The 26,803-nt window shown below is 46.6% G+C and overlaps 1 protein-coding gene across 1 annotated transcript in view; it reads left to right on the top strand.

Moving 5' to 3' along the window:
- ALPK1 (alpha kinase 1) overlaps positions 1-26,803 on the top strand; it is a 50,319-nt gene that overhangs the window by 15,694 nt on the left and 7,822 nt on the right. The window contains exons 2-10 of the mRNA XM_076337394.1: positions 1,967-2,199; positions 6,980-7,134; positions 17,557-17,755; positions 19,621-19,680; positions 20,911-20,997; positions 21,703-21,779; positions 23,349-23,444; positions 23,963-24,067; positions 24,499-26,539. Coding sequence (XP_076193509.1) covers positions 2,079-2,199; positions 6,980-7,134; positions 17,557-17,755; positions 19,621-19,680; positions 20,911-20,997; positions 21,703-21,779; positions 23,349-23,444; positions 23,963-24,067; positions 24,499-26,539 — 2,941 coding nt within the window. The 5' untranslated portion in view covers positions 1,967-2,078. The remainder of the gene's footprint in view (positions 1-1,966; positions 2,200-6,979; positions 7,135-17,556; positions 17,756-19,620; positions 19,681-20,910; positions 20,998-21,702; positions 21,780-23,348; positions 23,445-23,962; positions 24,068-24,498; positions 26,540-26,803) is intronic.

The following is a 26,803-nucleotide window of genomic DNA, read 5'->3' as shown; positions in this document are numbered from 1 at the left end:
AACACCACTGCAATCACAAAGCCAAGCCTCAGATGCTAGGAAATGTTGAGCATTTAACTGTGTTAGTCTTGCCTAAGTTTTTATCCATGGCTCTGCATCTAGCTGATCTTTTCCTTGTCCACCCTGCTCTCCAGTTGCTCTTACATGCCTGTGCTCCTGTCCTCAGTCTCCCTTTTATGTCTACTTTTTAAATTTCTTCTTTCTCTGACATTTGTCTGCAGAGTCAGTCACAGCCGCACTGACTAGCTCCTGCCTCCAGGCTCTTTGCTGATGAATCCCATCTTTTGCCCTGCTCCACCTGCCCTTCCACGGCAGGCTCTCTGATCCTCTCTGCTTTCGCATGAGTGCATCTCTTTTGCCCTCCGCTTTTCAATCTGGCAGCTTGTTCTTACTTGGTGCCGTTGAGAACGCAGGCTATCTGCCACCAGCTCCGGGATCCAGCGATCCCAGAGCTGCAACAGAAAGGAGAAAAAACTGTCTGGAAATTTAGCTGCTAACATGTAAATCATTTCTAGTCAGCAGAGCAAACTGTGCCTGTACGCGTGTTCCTTTTCACTCCCCTTCCTCCCTCATAGCCTTACTGTTTTCCCCATTTTAGAAATGTTTTCACAGAGGCTGTTTCTGACTACATTGCTTCCAACTGTGGGAGCAGTTTTCTAAGTGAGACCATCACCAAACTGGTGGGAAAAAAACCCAAAGTATATCTTTCGTGCTTCATTTTTGAAAGCTGCTCGACTGTTTTGGCAGATGCTGAGCCGGATAGCTGGGATGGAAATGGTGGGTTTTTTTCTGCATCGCCATTGGCAATGTCATAAGCACCTGAAGGACTTGCAGTGGAAAGGTTACGGCAGGCCAGACAGCCGGGTGAATGTACAGAGAGCCGGCCTTGGATAGAAGTAGTCCAAGCAGAGGCTGGCAGACCTCTGCTACTAGGGACTTCCCCCAAAACTACTGCAGTGACTGGGAAGGATTTGGCGTTGGTACCTTGCACATCACGCGTGAGTTGCTCTACAGCGTACCCAAAGCCTGTGCCTGTCTGCTACCAGCTGATCTCCTCAGCCCTGAGCTATGGGTGCTCGTGGGTGCCCCTGGCCCCTGCCCCGAAGGATGCTCAGCAGCACCCGGGCAGTGCCGGTGCCAGGAGCGCTTCCTGAGGGTGGGGGCACGAGGTGGGCAGCCTGGGGAGGCAGAGGGACGGCGTCGGTGCGGGAGATGGGAAGGAGGGGTCATCAGGTTTGGAAAGGCTCCTGAGAGCTGGTCTGATTGCGGGAGACCCGTCTGTGACAAAAACAAGCCTGGTGTGTGTTTGATAAGGTGGTCGAAAGCCCCAGTCTTTTCTGTCTGTCACAGAGCTGGTGAAGCTGCGATCAACTCCAGCGCTCGTCCTGCGGGCCTGAGGTTTTGTGCTAGGTGAGCTCCACCAGCAAAAAGACTTTTCATTCTGGCGGGCTCCTTCAAAGACCGTTTTTGCTCCACTGCCTCAGCCAAACTGTGGTACGATGCCGTGTTATGTGGCAGGAGCAGGGCTAGCGTGAGAGGAGGTGAGAGAGCAGTGTGCTCCTGTGCCCCAGGGTAAAAGAGACGGCCCTCGTGGTCTGGTAAATGCACACAGCATCCTCTGTGAGTTCAGAGCACGCACAGCTCTGCCATTCAATCCCAGCTAACAGTGTGCGACAGCCTGAGCCTCCCAGGTGCAAAGGGCTTCGGCACAGCCTGGCTAGTCACTTCCCTGCTTGGGGTTTCACGGCTCCATTGAAGAGCCCGTCCTTTCTCCCTGGCACCTCGGAGATGTTCGCCTCGCAGTTTGTCACCGAGACCCTGCAGTAATTTCGCACACTGCTCTAATAAAGTCCTCCGAGGCTGTCATGTATTTTCATGTATTTCCCCTATTATTTCTCCCTGCTTGAGCCTTTCAGATAATTGATGATACTTTAGTTAATCATTTTCCCCCTCCTTTGTTCGCCAGGTACCTCAGCCTTGAAGGGATCCTTTTCATTTAGAATCCGTGTCTTCTCTTAAGTAATTGATCACCGTGCACCCGGGGACACCCAATTCACAGCCGAGTGGGATCAGCCTTCATGAATAATCAAAACGCCGTGGCCATGCTGTTGCAGGAGTGCAAGCGAGCTCTGGACGCGCTCCTGTCGGCAAAGGCTGACACGGGCGAGGAAGACGAGCGAGAATACCGGCGGTGCCAAGGTGAGGTCCCCAGGAGAGGCGGCAGGACCACGGCAGCAGCCGCCGGTCCTCAGCCCTGCCCTATTTTTCTTCTCCTGGCAGATGAGTGTCAAGAGATGCCTGGATTTCGAGGCCATGAATGGGACGCGGGCTACAGGCAGGCAGGGAAAGAAGTCCACTTTGTTGCAGTGAATTGCTGTCAGTTCTAATTTTAGGCTTCAGTAAACATGAGGCTGTAAGGAACAGTTTAGTTTGGGAAGAACAATGCCCAAAAGTTTGCTGATGCACATAAATTTCAGTTATTAAGAAAAAAAGAAAGAAAAAAAAAAGGATGCAACTTCTGAATAAGGGCACAGATTTCCTCTCCTTTCATAGGAACTGGGGGAGGGCCTTTTCTGTTTGTCAGCTTCTCCTAATATATTAAAGAGCTCATTGCCTGAATCTTTATTTTGTAAAATGTGTGTGACCTCTATAAGTGGTGTCCAAAGGAAAAAAACTTGCAATATCCCTCTTGAAAGGAAAATCCATGCCGGCTAATGGCTGGAATAAATAACCGGGAAAGGAAGCAGTATTTAGCGAGAGCTGCAATAGAAGGGTTCTTCATTTGTTTTAATGCTGGCATTACCTGCTGGAAACCAGCATTTATTTTGGTATTGCCGTGGTCCTTTGAGAGTGGTTTGTAAAAAAAAAAAAAAAAATTCTTATTTCTTAATTCCAGTGGAAGTCCAGTTCCTGTCAATCATGAAAGGATGTAATACACTCGGTTCGGTTTTCTCTAGGTTCAGACTTTCAGAGGGCTACATAACTTCATTGCCACAGCTTTTTTATTCATGAAATAAAAGCCACGTTTGAATTGCTGAACTTGTTTGAATTACACCTTTTCGATGCAGGGTAGGGAGGTTACGTACTCCTTTCTGCCACACAGATAAACAACTTCAGCAAGTACGGAAGAATATAGTACAGGATGAAGGTGGAATTTCTGGGGGGGGAAACAAAGGCATTAGCAAAAAAACCCCCAAAATCTATTTATGTGCAGGTTTTCCTTTGCATGACACATCTGCAGTACTGTCCATTTTCCAGTTCAGTGTTAATAATGTTTAGTTTTGCTTTGCATGAATGACTCAGCCATAACGTTAATTTGATCTTTAAAATCCTTTGTTTGTCTCGGAGCGCGGAGCCGTTGAGAATATGTTTTTCCGACCATCCTTGTTCTTGCTGGGAGGTCAGCTGCCTTTTTCTGAAGCACCTAAGTCTGTTTGCGGTGGATGGTGGCGTATAGGTTTCTGTTATGGATACTGGAAGATTTTTCTCTTCTTTTTTTGTTTTCAACAAAGGGTACTTTGTTTCCTCATCACAAATTCTTTTAAGTTTTATTATGGCTCCTTAGAATAGGCTCTTGAACTCCTAATCAGGTAGCGCTTTTTTCCCTCATCCTCCTCCCTCCTTTTCTCCTGTTAAATACCACAAAGTATGAGAAATAATCAGTTTAGTTCCAGATAAGGTAAATCAGTGCCCTTATAATCACTCGATTAGACATGGTCCTTCAGGTAAACTGCTTCAGGAAATGGGCGATCAGAGCCAGAAGTGATGCTCAGGCTTTTCCGAGGACCGTGTTCCCATCAGCTGAAAGAAAAATACCCAGCAGTGGGGCGGTGACAGCAACATTAATAACTGCTGGAGCTCTCTGCCTGGGGAAGGCAGGCTCTCGGCTGCGGGGGGACCCTCCCAGCGCAGAGGCGGAGGGGGTTTCTTCGCCCCCCTCTCCTCCCGGGGCTGCCTTTGTTTGCCCCGGCTTTCTCAGACCAGGCGCAGGAGGAACTGAAAGCCAAATATATATAAATGGGGGGGAGAGGGGAGAGGAGCGCATCCTTATCTCGCTCTAGTTGAGGGGGCAGAATGGGTGTTAGATGGGTCTGGATTGCTTTTTTATTTCTTTTTAGGCTAGAAATCATTCCAATCAACTTCTGTGCTGGTGCAACCTCGGTTAATTAATGAATTTATGTTGCCAGCAGTGAGAACAGCTATCTGTTACAAGAGTAAACTCTTGTCCTGGGAGTTGGATTTTAGCTGAAAGCTGCAGGACTGTTCACACGAGCTCCCCAACTGGTTGGTGTGGTTCTAGTGGATGTTCTTGCGATACAACGTCATTTTATTGTCATTAACACGCTAATTGTGTTTATTTCCATGCGGTGACAACTAGACGTCACAGCGAGGCTCGAAGCGGTATCCTGCTAGGCTTACACGAATGTCCAACCCCAAAGATGACTGAAGGCTCCTAGATTGCCAAATCCTTCTGAAAATATTACCCTGGTTTCCTTTTCTAACCAGCTCGGCAGTAGTGACTGCTGAGGATGCCTCTTTAAAAATCAAAGCTCAATATTAAAGAATTTGGCCATGTTCTTTGTTCTTTAGTGCGTCAAGTAGGAGGGGGATTAAGGTTTAATTAAGGATAATATGGAAAACAGGAACAAGAGGACAGCAGTAATACCTTTATGCTTTAGAGAGAACACCAACGTCCATGTTATCCCAACGTTTATTTTCATAGTTGCTGACACTATTATTTTTTTCCTGTTTTAGTGTTAAGTAAGCGTGAGTTTGTGTGGGAAAGACAGAAGAAGAAGGTAGAGAAGGAGACAGAAAGGCTGTCTGTGTAAGCATCCTATTTCTCTTTCTCTAGATCCCTCCCCAAAACGTCAGTCCTATGGGATCATATGGGGAAACATGTGCTTGCTGTAAGTGCCTTCAGGCCCCCCCCCCCCCATCTTCCTTTGGAAAAGATTTTGGGAAGCTCGGTCCTTCTACACGGGGGGATAAAACCCTCTCTCCGTCGTTTTGCATTCCTTGTGATGAGATGGGTATCCCTGCTCCCGCGCTGATCTTGCAGTGAGAGGTGTGTGGGTGGAATCACGACCTCCTCTCCCCTCCAGCTCTGCCGCTTGGCCACCTTGCCACGGCGTGGAGGGCTGAGCCCCTCCAGACACCACTTCAGAAGGGCAGGGAAACGTGGCTGCGCGCGAAGCTGCGATGTGTAACGGAGAGCGTGTCCAGAGCTGCAGCAACAAGTGAGAAAACGTGGGTTGGAAAAAGGGATATCTTTTTAAAGGTGACTTTTGGAAAAAGGGCCCTAAATATCTGACTTGCCACTTTTTCTTAGGAAAAACGGACCGGTGAATGCACTGTAATATAAGCAGGAAATGGACTTTTTATGTAGTGCATTTTCTACAGTCATCCGTAAAGAACTGATTAAAAAATACGTAGTAATACATTTATTGCATTGCCTCGTTAAAGCAATGATGGTCTCTGAGCAGGGTTTTTTCTGGGGATTAATGGCCAGAAGGGGCTAGGTCTGCAGCTGATGATCACCATTAACCCCATCTGGTCAATAATCCTTGTTAATCCACTTTTATTGGCCAGAGAGTCTGCCCGGCCGAGTGGTTAGCACAGCACAGCACGCTCAGGCTGCAGCTTCACCCCCGTTTCAAGGAAAATTAAAACATGGGCTGCAGCTGAAAGGAAGGGGCAAATCCAAGCCCAGATCTCTAGCTGTGTGCTCCAACGAGCAGTTGCATCCTTAGTCGGGTCAGGTTGGAGATCCAACCGAAGCCGATGGTTATACGGGAAGCGAAGGGCCAGCCCGGGGAGGGAGCAGGGCATGGGCATGGGCCAAACTGCGCTCTTGCCTTGCGTCGCTGGAGGATCAGGGGCCGGGCATGGGAGGTGGGAGTACTTCGCCCTCGTCAAAAAAAAAAAAAAAATCTGTTTTTTGACTCCTTTGTGCTTGGCCTTTCCAGCTGGGAGGGAAGCTGTGCTTTGGGTAGGGTTTGGAAACCCTCGGGTGAAAGGTGTGAGGACTGGGGTTTCCATGCGGCTCCGGGGTGGCCGTGCCTGGGTGGGAGCACGCCTGGACCACGGGCACCTTCTCCTCTTAACTTCTTTTTAACTTCTGTTGCAAATGCAAGAGAAATGCAGAAGCTCAGGCCAGCTCCTCAGCTAGTGTGAATTACTTGGCTAAGCCGGCTTCAAAGAAGATGCATCAGCTTCAAACAGGGAATCCCATAGCGAGGCTTCAGCTGGTATCTGCCACGCGTCCGTGGGCACTGCCATGTTAACAGCGGTTCCCAGGCATGTGGCTTAAACCATTTTGTCTCGCTACAGCAGTGAGCTCTCTTGTGCTGAGGGAAAGGGTGTCCTGTAGTCTACGGCTACTGCTTTGAGAGCAGGTTAAGTAACTCAGGCCAACAACTTTTTTTTTTTACTGAATCATCAGTGAAATAATTATTCTCAAGAGCGTATGCTTGTTATTCATTATATCCCTTTAGATTTTTGTCTAATTGCATTATATGGTCCGGGTTTATCTCCCAGTTTGGATGTGGCTTTTCAAGCTGGCTCTGCCACTGTCACCAGCAAGCCCTGAGGAAGGGGGACAGGTCTTCTGCGCTGTTGGCCCCGTTTGCTCTGCCAGGAGTCCCCTCCTCACACGGGGGAACAGGTTTCCTCCTGTCTCTCTTGGAGCAGCTCTTCACGCCCAGCCAGCCACCAGCCGGTGTGACTTCCTGCTAAAAGCCTTTTTAATGGCTGATGGCTCCCATTTACCTGGAGGGCAGAGCAGCCAAGGGTAACGGATGACAGGCGAGCTTGCCTTCCCTCCCGATGAGGCTGGTGGTAAGAGCTAAGAGCTGGTAGCAACTGGGAAAAGGTCGGAGAGGGAGGGGAGGTATGCTTTTTGCAGGGTAGGTGCTCTGTCGTAAGTGTTGCGGCTGAACCCGCTGCAATATCTTTACCTGCTCTTTGACCTTTTCAGCTTTGCTTCCTGAGGACTTGAGGACCCTTCTGGAGGAGGCAAAGGAAATGAAGTGGCCCTTTGTGCCGGAGAAGTGGCAATACAAACAAGACCTCGGCCCAGAAGACAAAACAAACCTGCAAGATATGATCAGCACGAGGCTCCTCGATTTACTGGTATGACGCTCAACACACCTGTTGCGTAAAATGTCCCACTGAGGTGCTTGAGGGTACGCAGAGCCCTGGTAGGTACTATCACCTGTGGGTTCAAGGGCTTGTTTTTCTGCACGGTGGCAGCAGCTGGTGAGGAACTGCTTGGCAAGCAGAGGTGAGCGAGTCTGTGTTGGGATGGGGCTGCTCACAAAGGCCAAAGGGCCAAAGTAGATACGTGACTTTTATTTGTTTCGGTCCTCAGACAAGAGAGGGTCCCAGAAGCTCCATATAGTTTCCCATTTTTTTCATTAGAGTTGCTATGAAGCAACATGTGTGAATCACCGTTTCCTCCTCCTCGTGAGACAGTTCGTCTCCATGTCACCACTGCATCTTCCAAGGGAAGGAAAGTCCTGCCCTCTGCTGCCACTGCAACCAAGCCAAGGTTGTGAGATCAGTGGGAGCTCTGCCTCGGGGTTAGGCTTCTGGTCGGTTGGCTATGTAGCTCGCGGCGGATGGCTGTGCAACACCACGCAAGGCTGTTGGTTTGAGGCCTTGCTGGTACCTGCAGTTTTATGGGCTCTCCCAGTGCAGGGAAGATAAAATGGATTCAAGTGGTAAAGTTTTGAGTGTGTCCAGGCGTTCGGCTGTCACTGTGCAAGGAAAAAAGTGCCTAGATAATAACGACAAAGACATTGCGGAGCAGAGGGCACTGGCTCTGCCCTGTCTAGAAGTGATCCCAGAGGTATATAGAGATTGTTTATGCATTGAGCACCTTGCAGAACAACCACCTCGTTCACTGAAACATGCAACGATGACTTTGACTGCATTTATGCTGTTTCTGCTCACTTTCATGCTCAGCCCACACTAGTTTGGGCCCTTGCTTTGTCTGTTCCTCTGGTTTCACACGGCAGTTCTGTTTCTGTTTCCACTAAGGTAATGTTTACCTCTTCCCTGAAGAACTGGCATTGTAAGAAAATGCCCAATGTTTACATAAAGTTTTAAAAACCCTACGAATTTGACAAGAATGCTGTGCCTTGTAATTCAGCACTGCTAGGAGGCAATGAGGATTACTCACTTTAGTAGGGTTTGCACAATTCGTCACCTGCTTTTCTTTTTTCAAGAAAATTATTTGACAGGATCCCTTTGAGGACCAAAGCTGGCCAAAACCTAGGCAGGAAAGGCAACAATTTAATGTGACTTCTCCTGTGAGTAAACGATACTTGGCTGCATAAGGAGTTGCAGGACCCAAAAGGTGCTTGGGATCCCACCCTGTAAGGTGATGAGTTTGAGCTTAAAGATTAGAAAGCGGCAAGAAATGTGGATTGCTTTTCGCTTTTCTCATTTTCTTGGAGTCATGTCAGACATGACTTGTAGCAAATAGAGGACTCCCTTTTCACTGGTAAATGTAATATCTAGGCTAATGAATATCCCTTTGGCAGGACGGACATAAAGTAAAGATGAGTTTTGTGAGGGTTTGGGTTTTTTTTTTTCTTACTGTGGTGCATGTCTGAAGCCAGCACAGTCCCATTCCTCGTGGGAAGGGGCAGTCCGGCCTGAAAATCTGGGGTTTGGGGCAGGGAGGTCTGGCCCTGCTGAAATCCCAGCTGCGAAACTGCTGTTAACTCCGAGGTGGCCAGGAGATTTCACCTGCTTCGGAGAGAGCCCTGCCCAAGGAAGGCCGGCAAGTTTTGTTCGAGGACGACGATTGCTTTGAATAGCACTGAGCAATGAGAAGCTCAGAAAAGCCAACTGCAGGGCTGGGAGGCGTCAGCCCCAGCATCCCCTCGCCAGCATCCCACGTCGCAGGGATCCTGAATTTGCTTGCGGAGGGGGGGGCGGGGAGCGGCTGCTTCTTGGGTATTTATTTTCTTTTTCTCTTTGGTGTGTGTGGCCTTAGACAGAAATTTATGGCAGAGGTTGACCTCCTTTACAATCCCCGCGCAGCGCTCTAACTTTGGAGCGTTTGTCTGCTCTCTCCCAGGATAAACACCTGCAGTAAACTCCCTGAGAGACCTGGCTAGATGGGAGATTAATGTGGCTGTAATAGTGGAGCAGTGTTTGCAGCATTATGCCCTCTCCCCAGGTAGATGGATCTTTTCTGAGATGATACCAATTATTTATTGCTGAAACATCTGTTGATAACTGCAGCTGCCCTTGTTAAACAAAGCATATCATGGGGTCATAGACTATAGGGACCTAAAATCCTACCGCATGCTAGTTTTAGACTATTCACCGACACCCCCTGAAGTCCATTGGTTACCGTTGTCTTCAATGTTTCATCCTGCGGTTGAAAATACTTTGTAAACGTTGTGCTGCCTTTCCCCATGTGCTTTGAAGTATTATTTCATCTTCATCGGTAATTTATATTCCAGTGCCATTGTACCATGGGAAAAAGGGAAAACCTTTTTTGTTTTCCATTTAATTGTAGATAGACTGACATTTTGACCTGTATTATTAGTATTAGTCAGGAAAAGGGATTTTTTTCCCCTTCATCCATTCCTTTCCCCCCCCCCCTTTTTTTTTTTTAAATAAAATTTCAAGGCAGAGCAAAGGCTGCTTCAGTTCTTTGAATAAAAAGCTGGGGGGAAATGAGGCTGAAGAGAAGTGATTACAGTGTGATGAGGAAAGATAAAAGTCTGAGCAACTTTTTTCTTTTTTTTTTTTTTTTTTTTTGGCATGAGGGACAGAAGGATAATCTAATTCCCTGGAGGAAAAAAAAATAAGTCTTTGTCGATTTATTGTTCAGAAAAACCTTTAAAATTTTTCATCTCTGTTTATTTTAATTTGCCATGCTTAGAATAAGCTCATAAACCGTAATTCATTACATTTAGAAAGTGCTTTGAGATCCATGAATGAAAGGCACTTCATTACCATAACACACTGGTGGTGTTACGAGGAGGCAGAGCTGGCTACCAGGGCTCACCATGAGGATGTTTTACTCTGTGAGTAGGCTGAAAAGCTCCATGAGACCAGCACAGTGAGTAAGCGGATTAGGTTTTGGCTTCAAGGGTTTGCCTTAGTGTTGCACTTTAAAAAGTGGGATACCCGTTGCTGGCGGCTGCACGCTAGTTTGACACATCAAGAAAGCAAAGCCACCTGCACCTGCAGCCTTTTAAAGTGCTCTTCTTCGCCTTTGCTGTGGGATGCTCATTACTTCTGCACGCTGGCCGAAGCAGTAGGAAGGCATGGCAAAACCAGCTGGGGGGGGGGCAGGGGGTAGTGGCAAGCCAGGCTTTCCTCAGCGCTCTCCCGCTTCAGCCTCGGTTCAATGGGAACCACGCTGCTGCCGGAGCAGGGCTCAGGGCAGATTTTGGCAATGTACGTAAACTTATCATTTTTCCCCCCCCCTCTCTCTCCATGTGAAATTACTAAACCTCCCTAGGGATTTTAAGGCAACAGATTTACTGTAATCCTTGAGGCAAACCAGCACTTCTGGTTTTACAAAATCTTTGCATCTTATAGAAGGTGGGGTTTTTTGATTTGGTGTGTCCCCCCCCCCCCCCCCCGCCTCCCCGCCGGGGATTCACCGACCAATATAAAGGCCACCCCGGTTCAACAAGCTCAGCATACCGTTTTCCATGTTTTCCTCGCAAGTTTTAATAGAGCCTCCCGGTCGGCTGCCATCGGCTAGCAAACCAAGCCCATCCTGCAGCCCCCGACTCAGCCTGAACGCCCCTTTGGTGGGACTCTGCGCTAAGACTTGAAGGGTGATAACCAACCAACATGTGTCCAAAGCAAAAACTGGGAAGCACTGGGATTTTTGTTTTTAACAAATCAAAGCAAAATCAGAACTGTAACAGCATCCTTGCTGGCGAGTATAAATAAGGAGGGATTACTTTTTCTCCCTAAATAACGCACGCGCTGTGGGGTTCGGACCGGGGCTGCAGATCCGAAAGGGAGGCTGCCAGGAAGGTTACCCTTCCTGCAAATCTTGGCTATCCCAAGGGATGGAAATAGCCTTATGCTCGGTGACCAGCCAATAGAGGGCAACATGCCCATGTACACGCATGCTTTGATCCCACAAACCCTGTTGTGGGTTTCATTGAAGGACAACTCTATGCACACAAGTAGTTCTCTTGTGGGATGATTCGTGCCACATTAATATTTTAATTATTTTTTTGCAAGATCGGAGCCCGTTTGCAAACCCATTGTAATGATGTGGGGCTTTACTTCATTTTTATCGTACGCATCACTAGTTCCTGCATCCAGGCTCAGGCATTGAGCCATGGACCAGGATCTGCTGGGATAGGTACGGTGCGAATACAAAAGGAAAAGCCCCCAGGAGCAGGGCTCCTGCAGGTCCCTCTGTACCCGCTGCAGGGAGCTGTGCAGGCTGACCCCGTGCTCCCTGCCGTGGATGGGGGAGCGCGGATCCTGGCCCTGCTGGCACAGAATCTCATGGGAGTTAATGGGAATATTGAAAAGAGTGGAAAATAAGGCCCCACAGCCCTTGCCTGGGCCTTGGCTAATTACGTGCTGATGGATTGCCATTAGGGAAACCATTCTGAGGGACATGCCCTAACTACCCTTAGGTGTGTGTGTGGCACTTAAGAGCTGGGAGCCTTTGAAAAAGAACTAAAGAGGGGGCTGAGGATTTAGTTTTCTCCTCCTTCTAACTGTTGATGTGGTAACAGGAGAATTAAAGCCCTAAATCATAGCCCTGGGATCTCGGTTGTTCAGGCTGACCTTTTGCTACCTGCCTCATAAGAGCTCTTCTTGGGTGATCCCAGTGAAACGGAGAGTGATGTAAGGGAGAGCTGTGGCTGTGGGCTGAATTCAGCCGGAGAGGGAATCCGTGGCACCCCAGCCTCCCTTACGCTGTGCAATCCCTGACGCTTTGTAAATGAGAAGTATCAGAGATCAGGTGCAGGCAGGAGAGCTTCAGCTCTCCAGGCTGACCGCCCTGACGCCGCCAGCGCGCAACGCTGCAAAGCACTCGGTCTTCCGCTGCCTATGTGGGAAAACTACAGCAGAATTTATGAATTTAGAACCCCAAATAAAAAAATGGGAAGTCTGATCCTGGCTACCTGTAGGGCTGTCAGTTCACTTTGCTCATGGGTAGGATTTCCCCTTCTCAGATGCAGCTTCATGGAGTATTTCCTCCCTGGAAAAGGCTTTAAATGTTGTATTACTGAGATTGCTATGTTGTGCTTTCCTTCCAAATTAAACTACTTCTCAAATGGATTGATGTTTTGAGGACGCAGATTTAGGAAAGAGACTCTTGGATTTTTGGCTGATTATAATGGTCTTGATGCCGCCCTCTCGGGCGGGTTCTGGCACTGGCACTTAGCTATTTTTAAGTATTAAAATATCCCCTTCAACACAGTATTTTAACGTACCACAGGGGATTGCCGCAATAGTTTATAAATAGTCTAGAGCTTGAGCACAGCAGGACAGATCAGGACCACGAAATGATTGTTGCACCTATCCTTGGTAATAATTAAGAACAGGCACTCCTGCAGATGGCTGCGGTCCCCCAAATCCCTGCTGCCTTGTCAGATACGTGAGGCCCCCAGGAACTCCCCCTCGAGGAGCTTCCTCGGCACTTTAAAGGGTTCTGCTTCTGTCCTTGCCCCAAAATGCCACTGTTCAGCACCCAGAGCCTCCTGCTGCTTTCCTCCCTGCTGAGACTGCTCAAATTCATCACACAGATGGTTCTCCCGCTTGCCCCCACGGGTAGGTGCACTCCCTTCATTACCGCAACCCAGTGCTGAGAGCTACATGCCAACAGCAGCTTGATCAGGGATGGTGCCCTCTCTGCTTTGCGTTGATGGGCTGCGGGAGGCCCTCTCCGTCCTGCAAGGGACGGAGCTGGTCCTGCCAGCGGGACTCTCCAGGCACCGGTCTGCTGGAGCTCTGCTTCCTGCAAGCAGCAATGGCCCTCAGTTAGAGGGTCGAAGCCGAGAGCAGCACGTGGAACATCCCAACAGCAGTGAAATGAAATCAGTGGCAAGTTAAACTGCAGAAAAGAGGGGCTCGGGGGTTATTCTCGCTCTAGTACTTTCTCAGTTGGTGAAGCAAGATGTGGTCGGTTGTAAAAAACTGACCCATTCTGTGGTGTTTTGAGCTGCTAATAATGGACCTAATGCTGCTCCCATTGAATAAACACCCAACTCTCCATTGCCTTCAGGATGAATAACTTGAGCTAATTAACAGCTTCAGAAGCTCAAGCCATTAAACGGGGTCCTCCGCTGCTCTGAGCAGAGAGGAAAGTGTCCAGGAGCTTCTTATTCCTCAGTCTGCAGCTATTTGCTGTGTGACTTGACTGTCCCGTGTTTCAAGCGTATCCATCTGCACCTCGCGGACATGCTTTCTTCTGCCCATCACAGAGGTGGTAGGAGGCTTAATTCCTTGTTATTTGTCGAGTGGGCTTTGATTGCCAGCTGAAAGGCAGAGATTGATAGAGAAGTCCCGTGTGGTGACAGCAGCTTTGGTCTCTTGGAAAGACAGGCTTTGCTAACAGCGCGTGGGGTAAAAGGGTGAAAGACTTCAGCCAAATCCATTGGTGTTGTGACTCTGTGTTTAATCTGACAGGGGATGAACGTAGGGGGAAAGAAAACCGGGCAATTTGTTAGGGTTCAGTGAAGTGCTAACTAGGAACAGCTCTTGGGAGAAAACTGGAAGCACCTGGAAGTACATGCCACTGAAACTCCTGCCCTGTGCACAGAATTAGAAATTCTTTGTTGACTGCTCTTATATTTTTGGGGTTTTTTTAAGATTTTAAACCTCAACTGCAGTTACAAATGAAACAAAGACTGAAACAGTCTGAGACGAATGGACATAAGCAAACACAGAAATGCAGAGCATCTGCAAAACTGCAGGGACACTCTGAAAATTAAATGATTCCTGCCCCTGCTTTCTAACCTCGCCGCTTGCCGAGGCGTTTTTCCAAAGGGGACCCTCCCGAGCCCACAGGCTTGGGGTGGGGGGGTTGCCTCCGGGATCCTCACTTTATAAAGAGGGCAGAGAGAGTGGATTAAATATTTCATTTATGTGGGCTTGTAATTCCTCTTACCTCAGCTGCCACATAAAGATTTTCCCCTATTTTCTTCCCCTCCTCCTCGTCCTCATTCACTATGCACCAATAATTTCCCTTTGACGCTTTCCTGCCAGTTCTAGTGCCAGATGGCCCCGGTTCTGAGCTTCTCCCCTCTCTTGGGAGCGGCCCCTATTGTCAATGCAAAGGAGGCGTCGTGGCTTTGAACCCAAAGCTGGGACCCAAACTTCAGCCCCGGCGTGAGGAGGAGCTAACCCACTAATGCAGGAAACCATGCAAACAGCACACCCTCCCACTCATCGCCATTAAGGAAAAAAACCCTTCACTAAAGGCTGTTTTGCATTTTCCCCAATGGTCCATGTATAGAAATCTGGTGCAAATTTAATTCTCTCACCACCTGATTCCACTTCCCAGCCGCGAGGTTCCCTTTGTGTCATAAACTCAATTAGACATACGCATTTCACATCATGGACACAGATGTGAAAACAAAGTGGGCACGTACCTCGCTCTTTCTCTCTCTCTCTCTCTCTGTGTAGATGCACCTACACCGGCTTTAAAGCGATAAAGAAAGTGAGTAAATCTGTTTAGGGCGCTAGCCCGCTACGCAGAACAAAGTCTCCGGCTGCGGCGGGCGGCGCTGAGTTTCTGATTGTGTTGGGGTAGGCTGTGACATCTTGGAAGGCAATAGGGTTTCCCTGGGTCTGGGCTGGGTCACGGGGAGCCGCTCCCCCGCTTCATTTCAGAGTGGCATGGGGAGGGTCTTTGTGCGTGGTTTGGGTGCGTGCCCGGCACGCCGGTGCATTAGCTGTAGGTGCTGAGGAATTTTCCAGCCACACGAGTTGGCAGGGAATGAAAGGAGCGGGTATTAATTTCTCGGTGTACTGCTCGGAACAGGGGGGACGTAATTGCAAAGATTGACATCGAACCGTGTTTCTGTGTGCCACACAGCATGCAGCCCTGCCTTTTAAAAAAAAATAGCCGAGTTTCTCTCCCTGGCTTGACTTTTCTACATTTTGTGTCCATTTGGGTTTGGAGAGGGACACAAGAGGTTTCGGCATTGAGCGGAGAGTTAAATTATGCAGCTGCAAGACTGCCAAGCCCTTCAGAATAGGATGCTTCGTTTAGATTTTCCACAATGCTATTGAAGTGCTTATTTTCCTCCTGAAGAGACACAAACAGATGCAAACTTCTGTAAACACTTTAGAAATGAATTCAGTGAGTTTGGCCTCTCAGCAGTGCTCAATAGCTGACAGAAAAATGTCTAATTAGTGCAAGTGGAAATAATAGGGCCACTTGGATTCCTTCCATCCTCCTCCAAGTCTACTTTTCCTAGGAACTCAAAGGCCCTTTTGTTTGGTAGGTCACCCTCTCTCAGGCTTTTGTGCTCCAATCTATTAAAGGGAGAAGGGGAGGAAAAAAAAATAGATTAGGCGATGCTCTGTGCTTAAATATATGGCCTGTTGATGAGCATTTCGAATGGCTGGTTTGCAGTGTCAGTTTACAGGTGCTTGGAGAGGGGGATTCCTCCATTGTTGGCCGGCACAAGCGGAGCTGTGCGTGCCCGGCTCCAGGAATCCTTTTCAAGTGCCATCCTTTTAGAAAATCCAACTCGGGCTCAGGGAAAAAAAGGAAATTTGTACAAATCCCCCTCGCTGGAGTGCAAACAAGCTAGCAAATGCTTGCAACGGATCGGTGCTGCAAGCCGGCCTTCGTGCGTTATGCTCTAGGCTTTTCTCCAAACGGTTTGACATGGGCTTTCTCCTGTACACCTCAGACGGTGGTTATGCTGCTCAAAATCAAGAACAAGTCTTGTTGTCAGATTGTGGGACTCTGAGGTAAAAGCAAAGAGAATAGGAATGAGGCTGGGGAGAAGTCCAAGAAGCCTGAGCGGTGTCTGAAGCGGTTCGTGGACATTGCTGTCTCTCTGGCTCTGCCTGTGCGTTTACACAAGGAAGGCAAGGGAAGTAGGCTCGTGCTAAGACGAAAATGGGAGATAGCTGTCAGACTTGATGTTTTAGTGGGGATTTGGACAAAGTTTTCTTGGCAGTCTCTCATCCTCTGATGGTGCCGTGGGGCCTGATCATCCCTCCCTTGTGTTGCTTTTACTCTGTCATGAGTGGAGTTACCCGCTGACATGTGTGAGATGAGAAACGCGTCCTTTTTCTGAGGAGGCTTTGTATGGTTTAAGGTGTTTTCTGTTTTTTCTTTCCTCTTGTGACTGACTGCAAAGCAGTATTCGACCATTGCCAGCTCCCAGGTTTTGGAGCCAGGCTGGGCAGCAGGAAGCCGGGCTCTCCGTAGGCAACGTGAGGCTGCTGAACGGCTGGTAGCCATGAAGACCAGACAGGTCAGGGCACCCACGAGGCTCCACAGCTGAAGAGATGGGTCTTTCCTTACGGCCGATGGCTGTATTTCAGGCAGATGTTCCAGTGAAACAATGACTGGATGCCATCTTCCCTATCCCCAACCTGCAAAAAGGGAACCTCCTGGATGTCAGTGTGTGGAGCACCTCCTTGCTCCACCGGGCAGGAGTACCAACCCCTGCCCACCGTGGGAAGGGGTCGGTTTTCGGTAGATGTCCCCAGGTCCATGTGGACTTCCGCAACCGCGATGAGGCTGTGTGCCTCCTCATGGCTGTCTTTGCTGGCCTCCTGTCCTCTTAACAGCATGCTATCTCAGGAGCTCCAGCTGATTCCTCGTGTCAGTGTGATGGCTCAACCGCTGTGGGAGTCCAAGAGAGTTCATACAGACTTAGTAGTCATTAAAGATGACCTGCAGGGCAAAAACATTGGACTCCTGGCCTGTTTGCTTGTTTCTGGTGTACAAAGGAGTGGATGGCTTGAGCTCCATCTGGGACAATGGCTATCGTGACCATTTCCAGTCTTTCCAGACTCATGTCCTCCTTTTGAATTAATTGTTATTACTGCTAGTAATCTGTTGGGCGTGATTTAAATTCGTTAACAGACCACCAAATTATGTGGTTCCAAATACTAAACAACAATTAGAAAGATCAAAAAAAAATTAGGACTTATATCTACTGCTCAAACAAAATAAACAGCTGGAACCTTCCTATCTTAAAAATGAAAACATGATCAGGAATAGTCATAATTATCGGTTATAATAAATCCTATCTGATCACTGCCACAAAGACTTTCTCCATTCTATAAACGCCTAGGAACATAAAGATTATAAGGTGAGTAGAAATTTTGAGACAGCCTTTTAATTGCTAGTGAATTTTTGCTTCTCGTAATGTTCAGTACTTCACTTGCTGTAAAACTGTGTAGCCACCTTAGAGCAAATAGCTAAGGATATCCCATCTGTTCTGAAACGGTACGTAGGCAGCACCGTGAGGCAGAGGGTTACTAAAGCTGAATATTTTCTGTGGACGGTTCACTGAGCCTTTGCGAGGTTTCTCCCAGGCTGCCCTATGGCACTGGTGTTCTTTTCAGGTTTATTTGAAAGCCTCCATCATGGTCAAGGACTGCGTGACGGCAACTGCCATTGTGTTCCTGATTGACCGGTTCCTCTATTGGATTGATGCCTCCAGCAAACTTCTTCAGATTGCCAAGGGTCTGCACAGGCTGCAGCCCACCACGCCAATCGGTCCTCAGGTCCTCATCCGCCAGGCTCGCCTCTCCGTCAACACAGGTACCGCTCCGTTTTCTCAGCTCAAGCCCAATTAGGAACTACTTGACTTTGAAGGAGACACTTTGTCCCTTGCTGAGGATGACATGCTTACGGCCCCGGTGCCATCTTTTCAAACGCACAGCCCACTCCCAGCCCCCTTGAGCCCTCCCAGCTCCTCTCACTAGCACAAAGGGGCTGGTATAAAGGGTTTCAGAGCCAAAAGCAGGAGAGAAAATTGTGAAAGGGTGTGGAAAATACTAATTGGAGCTTTTGTTCCTTAACAAATCTTCCCTGCTGGTTTCAAACAGGGATATCTGAATTGCTATACTTCTGACCAAGGGTCTTTAAAAAGTAAATTAGAATCCCGGCATTTTCTCTGCACTGTCCCAGCTGCTTTTTTTTTTCAGAGTGGGACCACTTGACTATGCAAACAATGCAGCTTACAACCCCGCGAGGATAAACTGATTTTAAAAAAAAAATTCCATCATTCCTGTAACGTGGGCAACACCTGAAGGATGTTTAATGTATCTTCCCACTGTCCCGTTGGGGAGAAGAAAACAAAGCCAGACAACCCTGCTCTGAAAAACCCAATTGAGGAATATTTTACTTGCAGAAAAGAGAACTATGAGTTCTCTGCACAGCCATTTTTATTTGTGGCTGTGGACTTCTTGTGCTGCCATTGCCATGGTGCCTGGGTACTGGCACACTCCAGTTGATGAGCTAGTTCAGCCAACACTTACACTGCTTCACTGGCTGGAGCAGCCTTCTTGAATTCAGCTGGACAATTGGGACAGAAAGCAAGGTTCAACATGAATCAAGCTGATCAAATTAGACCTTAAGGCGTCTCCTGCAGCCCATCAAGCCTGCGACAGGGAGGCAGCATAGCCTGCGGCTACGCTTTCTGTGGTGGGACGTTAAGTCAGCTGGCTTTGAGGTGCATCTGCAGAGCTTCCCCTCCTGGTGAACTCCCTAGTGAGACCAAAATGGGTTTCCAAAACCCGTGTTTCCTTGGGACAGAAACCGGCAGCTCTGTTGCTGAAGGAAGCAGACTGGACTGCTTGCTTCTGGAAGAGAAATAAGAGCAGGGAATCCCAACCGGTGGGGTGGCCAGCAGCTCAGTGCCTGCCCCGATCTTGTTGCTACCTCCCCTGCTCTGAATCCTGCAGCAGCCCAAGGCATGGGAAGGAGCAGAGCGAGAAATGAGTGCCTGGAGCCATCTGCCTACACCGCGGGGCTTGGGTTTACTCTAAAACCAACGCGCAGCCTTAGCCTCCCCCGTAAAGGAGAAGTATCTGTTGTTTTCTCCTTGCGGTCGGTTCACTGAAGGCGCACTGTAGAACGTAGACAGCGTGCACAGACATTCAACAGAAATACCAGAGCTTGACTCGAGGAAGACTTTCTCACATCTTAAGATTAAGCACTCTTCCAGGAATGTATATTGTGTTAAGTAAAACAGATACACACGTAATTTCATCTCACTGTGCAACCACATATTATAGAATGTAGCGCATGTGCATTTATGACTATTGAGAGCAACAAATCTATGTGCAGGTGATATCAGGGTGTATCAGGTTAAATATCATACAGCTTCTCGATGAGGTTTTCTGAAGCAAATGTCTGGCTAGAAACAGTTGCCTCATCAGCGTTTTCTGCAATGTTTGTTGTATATGTGAAATAGCCTGCGTCAAAGAGATTCCTGAGCAGGAGGTGGCATCTGCAGCGCATACTTCATTGGAAAGTTTAGTCTAGGTGTCAACACACTGACAGTGCTGGGAAGAAGAGTACAATTTGCAGGGGCTTTCACTGATGAATATTTTTGTTCACTTCATGCCACGCGATACATTTTTATATTCATTTTCTATCTTTTTTTTTTTATTTTTAATCAGGTAAACTTTTAAAAGCAGAATATATCCTAAGCAGCCTTATTAATGACAATGGAGCAACAGGTACGTATATATTCCTTTTCCAATTTCATAGTTGCTATTTTGGTGGGATTTTTGATGCTCATTTTAACAGTCACACAAGTTTCAAATACAGCCAATCTGACCTCAGTAATGACTCCTTACATCATTTTGATGATGTTTGTAGCAATTACTTTTTTTTTTTCTTTCTGTCAAATGACTGTACTGCTGGTCATGTGGCTTGTTTCAGATCTGGAGGGATGTGTAGTATTTCTGATGGTAAGAATTCATTAATTTTGACAGACATCCATAATTATTATTTAGTTATGCTTTTGAGTCAATATATTTTAGGGTTTTATAACTGTTCTCCATTTTCTTAGCCTTCAGGGTTTATTTAGTCAATACGTTCAGGTTTCTCTACAACCGTGAAACTTAGAAAATTTAAGAAGCCTGTTCTGGGTTTTGTTGGTTTGTTTTTCATGTGAAACTGAGATTCTCCTACAAGAAGGGCCTTCATGCAAGAGGGCTTTAAACAAAATACTAGCTATCACTATTAAAATAGAACTGGCTATGCAAAACACTGCATTTCATCTCCCTTGGGATTATGCTTTTCTTTTAAGATTATTTTCATAATATTCAATGATAATACTTGTTTGTTTAACACTGAAGATGTGTTGTTGAACAGATACTTCATGCTGAGAATTGCAGTGAAATGTTCACATTACTTAGGAAAGCTTAGTGATTTTATTTCATATTCTATTCTGAAATCCAATATAGATTTGATAATGAAAGACTTTGTGTAACTAATCATACTGTGTTAACATGAAAACTTTCGTTTTAATCTTCATGAGATACTGATATCCGAAAAGGAAATGTGTTTTGCTAATGGTTAAAGGTATTTGGCTCTGCTGTATATACTGGTGACAACAAAGATATCCCATATTAATCCTTTTGACTGTTTTTTAGTGGAACTCTGTACAATGTTTATATACAATGACTTTTTATTACTTCAGAGAAGAGAGGTACCTTTCACTTTTTAGATTGTTTTTATGCTCTAAATAGCTGTCACTCAAGCTACATGCCCATATAGCTGTCTACTTACATTCCTTAATGCGCTGTCACTTTGTCATCTCTCTGACTGTAAGTCCTGACTCAAACCAGCTGAATTCAGCGGGGAGAATCCTGGCAATTTACTGGGATTTAGGTTACCCTCAGAGGCTTAAAATGGCAGCAACGTTTGTCATTCTCTACTGAGTTTTTCCACTCTTTCTGCAGGTACCTGGCGATACGCTAAGGAAAGCGATAGGATTCTCGTTCAGTCAGTCTGCTTACAAATCAGAGGACAGATTCTGCAAAAGCTTGGTAAGGCTTTTTTCTATAAACGTCTGCTCAAGGTTTTCCCCTATTTTTTTTGTCTTTGCAGTCAAGCTTTAAAATGGTACATTTGGCATACGTCCAAGTTTTAGCTTGTGTAGAACCTGATGCCCGTAACAGCCACAGAAGATGAGTTGTACACCCATCTCTTTGCAGCAAGGACCTAGAGCCACGTACCAAGCAAACGCATTTTAGAAATTATCACTTTATTACTAATCTTACCAGAGATCGAGGAGCATTCCGAAACGTTGTTCCCTTTTTCCCTGTACTACTCCATGTTTGCTAACGCTTTTCCCAAATTTGCTGTTCCCAAAGGCATGCAGTAGTTTATCACAGGTACGTCACAGCAATTTCCTCTCTCAAGACAAGAAAACCCCTTGTTTTCAGCATGATGGGCTTCTGTATTCAGGGCTTGGTACTTGAGGCCAACAGCCTGAATTTTATGCTTTTGATGTGACCTTTCATCTTCCATGACTGTTGAGCTGAAGTCTTTTATGAGCATAAAATGTGTGTTTGTGCACATCCAAAAGCTAAAGGAAACTAATAAATGTTCAGTGTCACCAAAGCAAAAAATGCCATGGTATGGTTTTATACTGTTTTGAGGGCTCCTGACTCAAGGAGGTGTAAAATAAACTATTGAAAGCCATCTGTAGCAGTAATCTGCTTAGTGACTATTTTTCTGATTTCTTTCAGGGATGTGGTATGAGGCAGCAGAGTTGATTTGGGCTTCAATTGTGGGATATTTCAAACTTCCTCAACCAGATAAAAAGGTAGTATTTCCTTTTCACTCTGGATATTCTTGCCAGTCTAATAATCACTCCAGATTAGCTTTTGTTTACTTCAGAAAAGTCTTCTAGCAATAATGTTTCAATTACGCACCTCAGACAAGGTTAACATGCAGGACAAATATTCTAGCCGAAGTCTGTATTGCACATTGTTTCCGCATGCATACACAGACTTACGGACACCTTTTTTCCTGCAGGGAATGAAAGTAATAGTTTTCATTAAGCAGAATCATCTGAAGTGAACCGTCACCTAGGATGTCACAGGTGCCCCTGAAAAGGACAGACTAATCCCAGAATGCAGCCGTAGATTTTATTTATTTATTAGGACTAAGGCTAATTTTTTTTTTCCCGAGTAACCAAGCATGTCTATTTGCTGAGCTGCACTACACTATCTGTTGTGGGTGATGGATGTTACCCAGCACTGCCGTATCTGAACACCTTGCAACAGCTACCGTATCTGTCTTTAAACCTTTGTGAGGCTTGGCCGCACCCATCTTCCCACTGTAGATGAAGCAACAGTCACACCACGTGTCCGTAGCTAAACAGGAATGTGAACCTAAGTCTTGCAAGTCCTAGGGTGATGCTTTAAGAAGTTTTGTAATTGTACCCCAGCATAAGATACACCACAAAACCAGACCTCGTCACCTCTCCTCTGCCATACCTTAAAGCTTGACCTCAAGCTCAGAACATTTCTATGGGAGCAAAGATGTGTAGTGAATTTTGCGGAAAGCATCCAGGTACTTCATGGCGTTCTTAACTATTTAGCTGGGCAGACCCTTAGCTAGCACATATAGATCAAATCTTCCAGAGGGAGACAATGAGTTCATAGATCTATATGTTACATGTTCATGTCTTATTTTTTAATTGATTCTGTAGAACCAATTACAAATTACCAAAAAAACCCCAATTGTATCAACACCAAGACTTTTGTCCAACTCTGTTTATTTGATTTTTAAACAGTGCAATAAGCTAGGAAAGTGTGTTAAAAAAGATGCTTGTTTTCTTAGGCTATGCGTGATGAGTATTTATTACTTCTGTCACCTCTCTAAACATCTTCACCCTGGATTTTTTAGAAAGACTGGGATCAACTGGCCAGTTCCTAAATATTATTTTTGGCTTTCTGTGGTCTTTTCTGAAAAACAACGGTAAAACAGATTGAGTCTTTTTCCAGATGTGATTAGCCAAAGGCTTAATGCAGCTTTTGGCGATATCACGAGACTTCACTTTCATTATCACAAACAGCACCTTGGGAAAATGCAGTGCTAAGGAAAATGCAATGCTACTTAAGTTGAAACCTAGAGCTAGTGATAATAGGGATAGCTGCCACTCATGGGAACTCATACGTATCCACCAGGCTACACTTCCTGCAAACTGAAATTAATAAAAACCTACCAAGATGACGTCTCTGAATTTCTTAGCAGTGCTTCTCTTTGGATCTTGTTTTGTTGTGGTTTTTTTTCTGGTATGTTCTACACAGAACCTGCTTTATTGTGAGCAGTAAAATTCAAAATACAAGGGGGAAAACCCTATGATAACTTTCCATTTCTCTTTCAGGGAATTGCTACTTCCTTGGGTATTATGGCAGACATCTTTGCTTCCATGAATGAGAAGGATTACATACGTTTTAAAACGAATGCTGAGATTGACCTGGTAAGACTTGGTTTGGTATTTGTGTGTGTAGATTCTTCAGATGGACTCTATGTTGTTGTCCCAAATTCACCCACACTTTGTTCTTCCTCCAGTTCCTCTCCTGTGCTGAGAGGGCTGAAGAAACTTCCATTGCTCCCTGTGAAAAAGTTCATTAGCACCTAGACGGAAGAATGCCTTGCCTCAGGAAAAAGAAAACATTAAGAGTATTTACAGAGTGTGTATGTCTGTGTCTGTGTAATATATAGAATATTTATAGGGTCAAAAAGTGACACATCGATGGTAAATCTGAGCAAAAAGGCTCCTGCAGAAACAGACCTGGCTGTTGTTGTTTAAGATAGATGTCCCGCTCTATCAAGACTCAAAGGTCTCAGAGAGCTCAGGGAACCTACAACAGACAAGAAACAAATCCCAAGTTGCCTTGCTTCAATCTAACAGGGTTGCTTACCAGGTAGACCCACCTCTTCGAAAAGAAAGCCTTTGAGATGAGGTTTTCCCTCTTGTTTTTTTGATTTCACTAGAGCCTTCTCCGAGAGTTCAGTCATCGCTTATTATCAGCTGCTGAGGCCTGCAAACTAGCGGCAGCCTACAGCCAGTACACCCCGCTGTTTGTCCTCACAGCCGTGGTAAGTATTAGTCTTCATTCTGAAAGTGTTATTTGTATAAGAGGAGAGTCCAGGCTGTTAAATTTGGCTCTAATCTGGCTTTCAAACATTGCATCACACAGGGTATTGTGTCTGTGTTGTGGGTATGATGCTATATGTTGCTCTGAACTCCAATCAGAAGCTAAGCAGATGAGCGGAAAGCAGTATCTGTCCACAGAGTGAGGACGGGCTTTCAAGCCTATCTGGGAATGCTGCTTCTCCTATAACTACAGCTGTATTTCAAAGGAAAAAGAGCAAGATTATTTCCTCCAGGAAACACAGCAGCCGGCAGTTAGAGCCGATGTTTGGTTCAAATTGTATAAGGGAAATAAGCATATTTTTTCCTCCCTTTATTTATCTCTGACAGAAGTCCAGGTTTTTAAATCCTTCATTCCTCTTTCATCCCCTCCCAGAACATCCGTGGGGTGTGTTTGCTGTCCTATAGTCACTCCAAGGACTGTCCCCCAGAAAAGAGAAAGTTCTACCTCTCCGAAGCCAAAGAATCCTTTGAGATCGGCCTCCTCACCAAGAACAATGAGAGTCCCGTCACCAGCAAGCAGGAGCTCCATAGTTTTATGAAAGCGGCTTTCTGCCTCACAACAGTGCATCGATGGCTCTATGGGGAGAGTGAGAAACTCCGTGAGGTGAGCCAACTATGTAAAGAAGCCATGGGAAAACTGCATTCGTACAGCTCTTCGTTTACAGAAGAGGAAGAGAAAGGAATGCTTGCCAAAGAGATCATGTCTCTGATCACATCCGTGAAGAATCGCCTGCAAGTGGAAAGCTTCCCTAATTCTGATGCCAGGTCTTACGTTCCAGACAGTTACAAAGGCACAGTGGAAAACCCTATCCTGCCACGGGAAGTCAACTTTGAGAAAATCCTGGCCAAGCATTCTCAGCATCATCTGTCAGTGTGTGAAGTGTTTGAAAATACTTGCAAGATTCATAAAACCGCACCGGGAGAAACCCAAGTGGGAGCTTGTATCACAACCTTAAGAACAGAAACCAAAAACATAGACACTGTGTGTGCTACTGAAGAAATAGCGTACCAGAGGAAAGGCGCTGCGAAAATGCTGGATTCACCGACAGCAGGAGGTAACTCGGAGAGACTCAGTGGCCGAAAAAATAAATACATCGGTTCTGATGTGATAAAAATTTCCTTCGATGAAGAGATTGAGCCATTAGAAATAGAAATAAATCATGAAAACAGTGTTTTCAGCAGATGGCAAAACAGGAGTCAAACCACTACTTCAGAGAGCTCTTGGTGCAAGCTGTCAAAATCAAGTTACTCTTCCAGCTGGGAGGCACTGAATTGTAATAGCAGCAGAGAGTCTCCCAGGGAAGGGCAGCAGCAGGAAAAGGGCTCAGCGGAAGAGCAATGTTGCACAACAGAATCTGATGAAAACGGTCAAGCTGCGTACTTGCGCTCATTGCCTCCCAGAGCCTGGCATCCTTCTCCTCGAGAGCCTCTACATAGCTGTTGGGGATCTCCTCAGCCTTCCTTAGGGGGAGATGCGCCCCTAGCTGGGAGGCTGGTAGAGAAGGCGTCTCTTTGCGGAGAAGAGCTGCGGGAGGGAAGACACCGTGGAAAGAGCTCTTCAGAAGAGAAAGCAGGGGAGGTGAACAAGGCAGTTCCTTCCCTCTCCACCCCTTCTTCTGTTCCTACCAGGCCAGAGGAGGAGGAGGAGAAGTCCTCCTCCCGCCTGGAGCTGGCCTGCAGGACCAAGGACAGCGGCAGGGAGGGCGGCAGCGGCCCCGCGTCCCGGTCCCAGAGCCGTTTTGCGTGGGTCCACCCAGAAGGAGAAACTGCAGATGGCACAGGGGATCCCTCGTTTGACGCACGTCCCCCCACGAATGGGGTTGCTTCTGTACTATCAGTGAGCATCGAGCCGAAAATGGCCAGCGACTCCTCTGTGCGTGACTGGCTGAGGAAATCTGACGTGGTGGGGAACAGATCTCTCGAAGTGCCTGAAGTTGACACCCAAGCAGAAACAATAGATGACACTGAATTTGACTTCATCAGTATTGGAGACTTAGTAAACAATTATCCTACGGCATCTGTTCCAGAGCATCAATCAACTCCCAGTGCACCAACAGCTTTGCCCTCGGGGGGAAAGGTATCCATAACGGAGCAGTTTGGCTGTGCCACTACTGAAGAAGATGAAGAAAGGTCTCAGGACATGGTGAGCAGCAAGAGACAATCCAGTTCATCTCTGAGTTCATGGTACAAACCAGCACAGATGCCCAAGAGTTCCCCTGAAGGTCCATTTCTGAACCCAAGGGCAAGTGGTTTTATCTTCATGCCTGGGAGAACGAAGGAAGAAATCCTTGACGCTCGATTTCTGAGGGACAGTGATTACATGCAGCTTCTGGCAGGGGTAGAACATAATTGGCTTGTCCAGAGACTGATGCCTACTGGAATTTTTAAGTCTAAACAGCTTCGTAAAGCATACTGTAAGTTTCCACACAGCGATGGGCATTTTCACACAGCAACAGGTACTCCCGCAGAGAACAGTCTTGACTCAGGCTTTTTAACACAATGTTTTAGTCATCATTTATTAGGACTTAATTTTTTATTGTTTTATGAGTTTTTGTATAAGAATTTTAGCGGTGGAAGAACACTCCCTTGAACCATTTTCTCCTAGTCCTTCTTACCCATCTGCACATCAGTCACAGCTTCATGGAAATGGGCTCCATCTCCATGCTTCAGTCCCTTCA

Source organism: Aptenodytes patagonicus, chromosome 4, assembly GCF_965638725.1.
Source record: "Aptenodytes patagonicus chromosome 4, bAptPat1.pri.cur, whole genome shotgun sequence".
NCBI classification, from domain to species: Eukaryota; Metazoa; Chordata; class Aves; order Sphenisciformes; family Spheniscidae; genus Aptenodytes; species Aptenodytes patagonicus.
The sequence above is the reverse complement of the archived record's forward strand: the minus strand, read 5'-3'. Positions and strand labels throughout refer to the sequence as shown.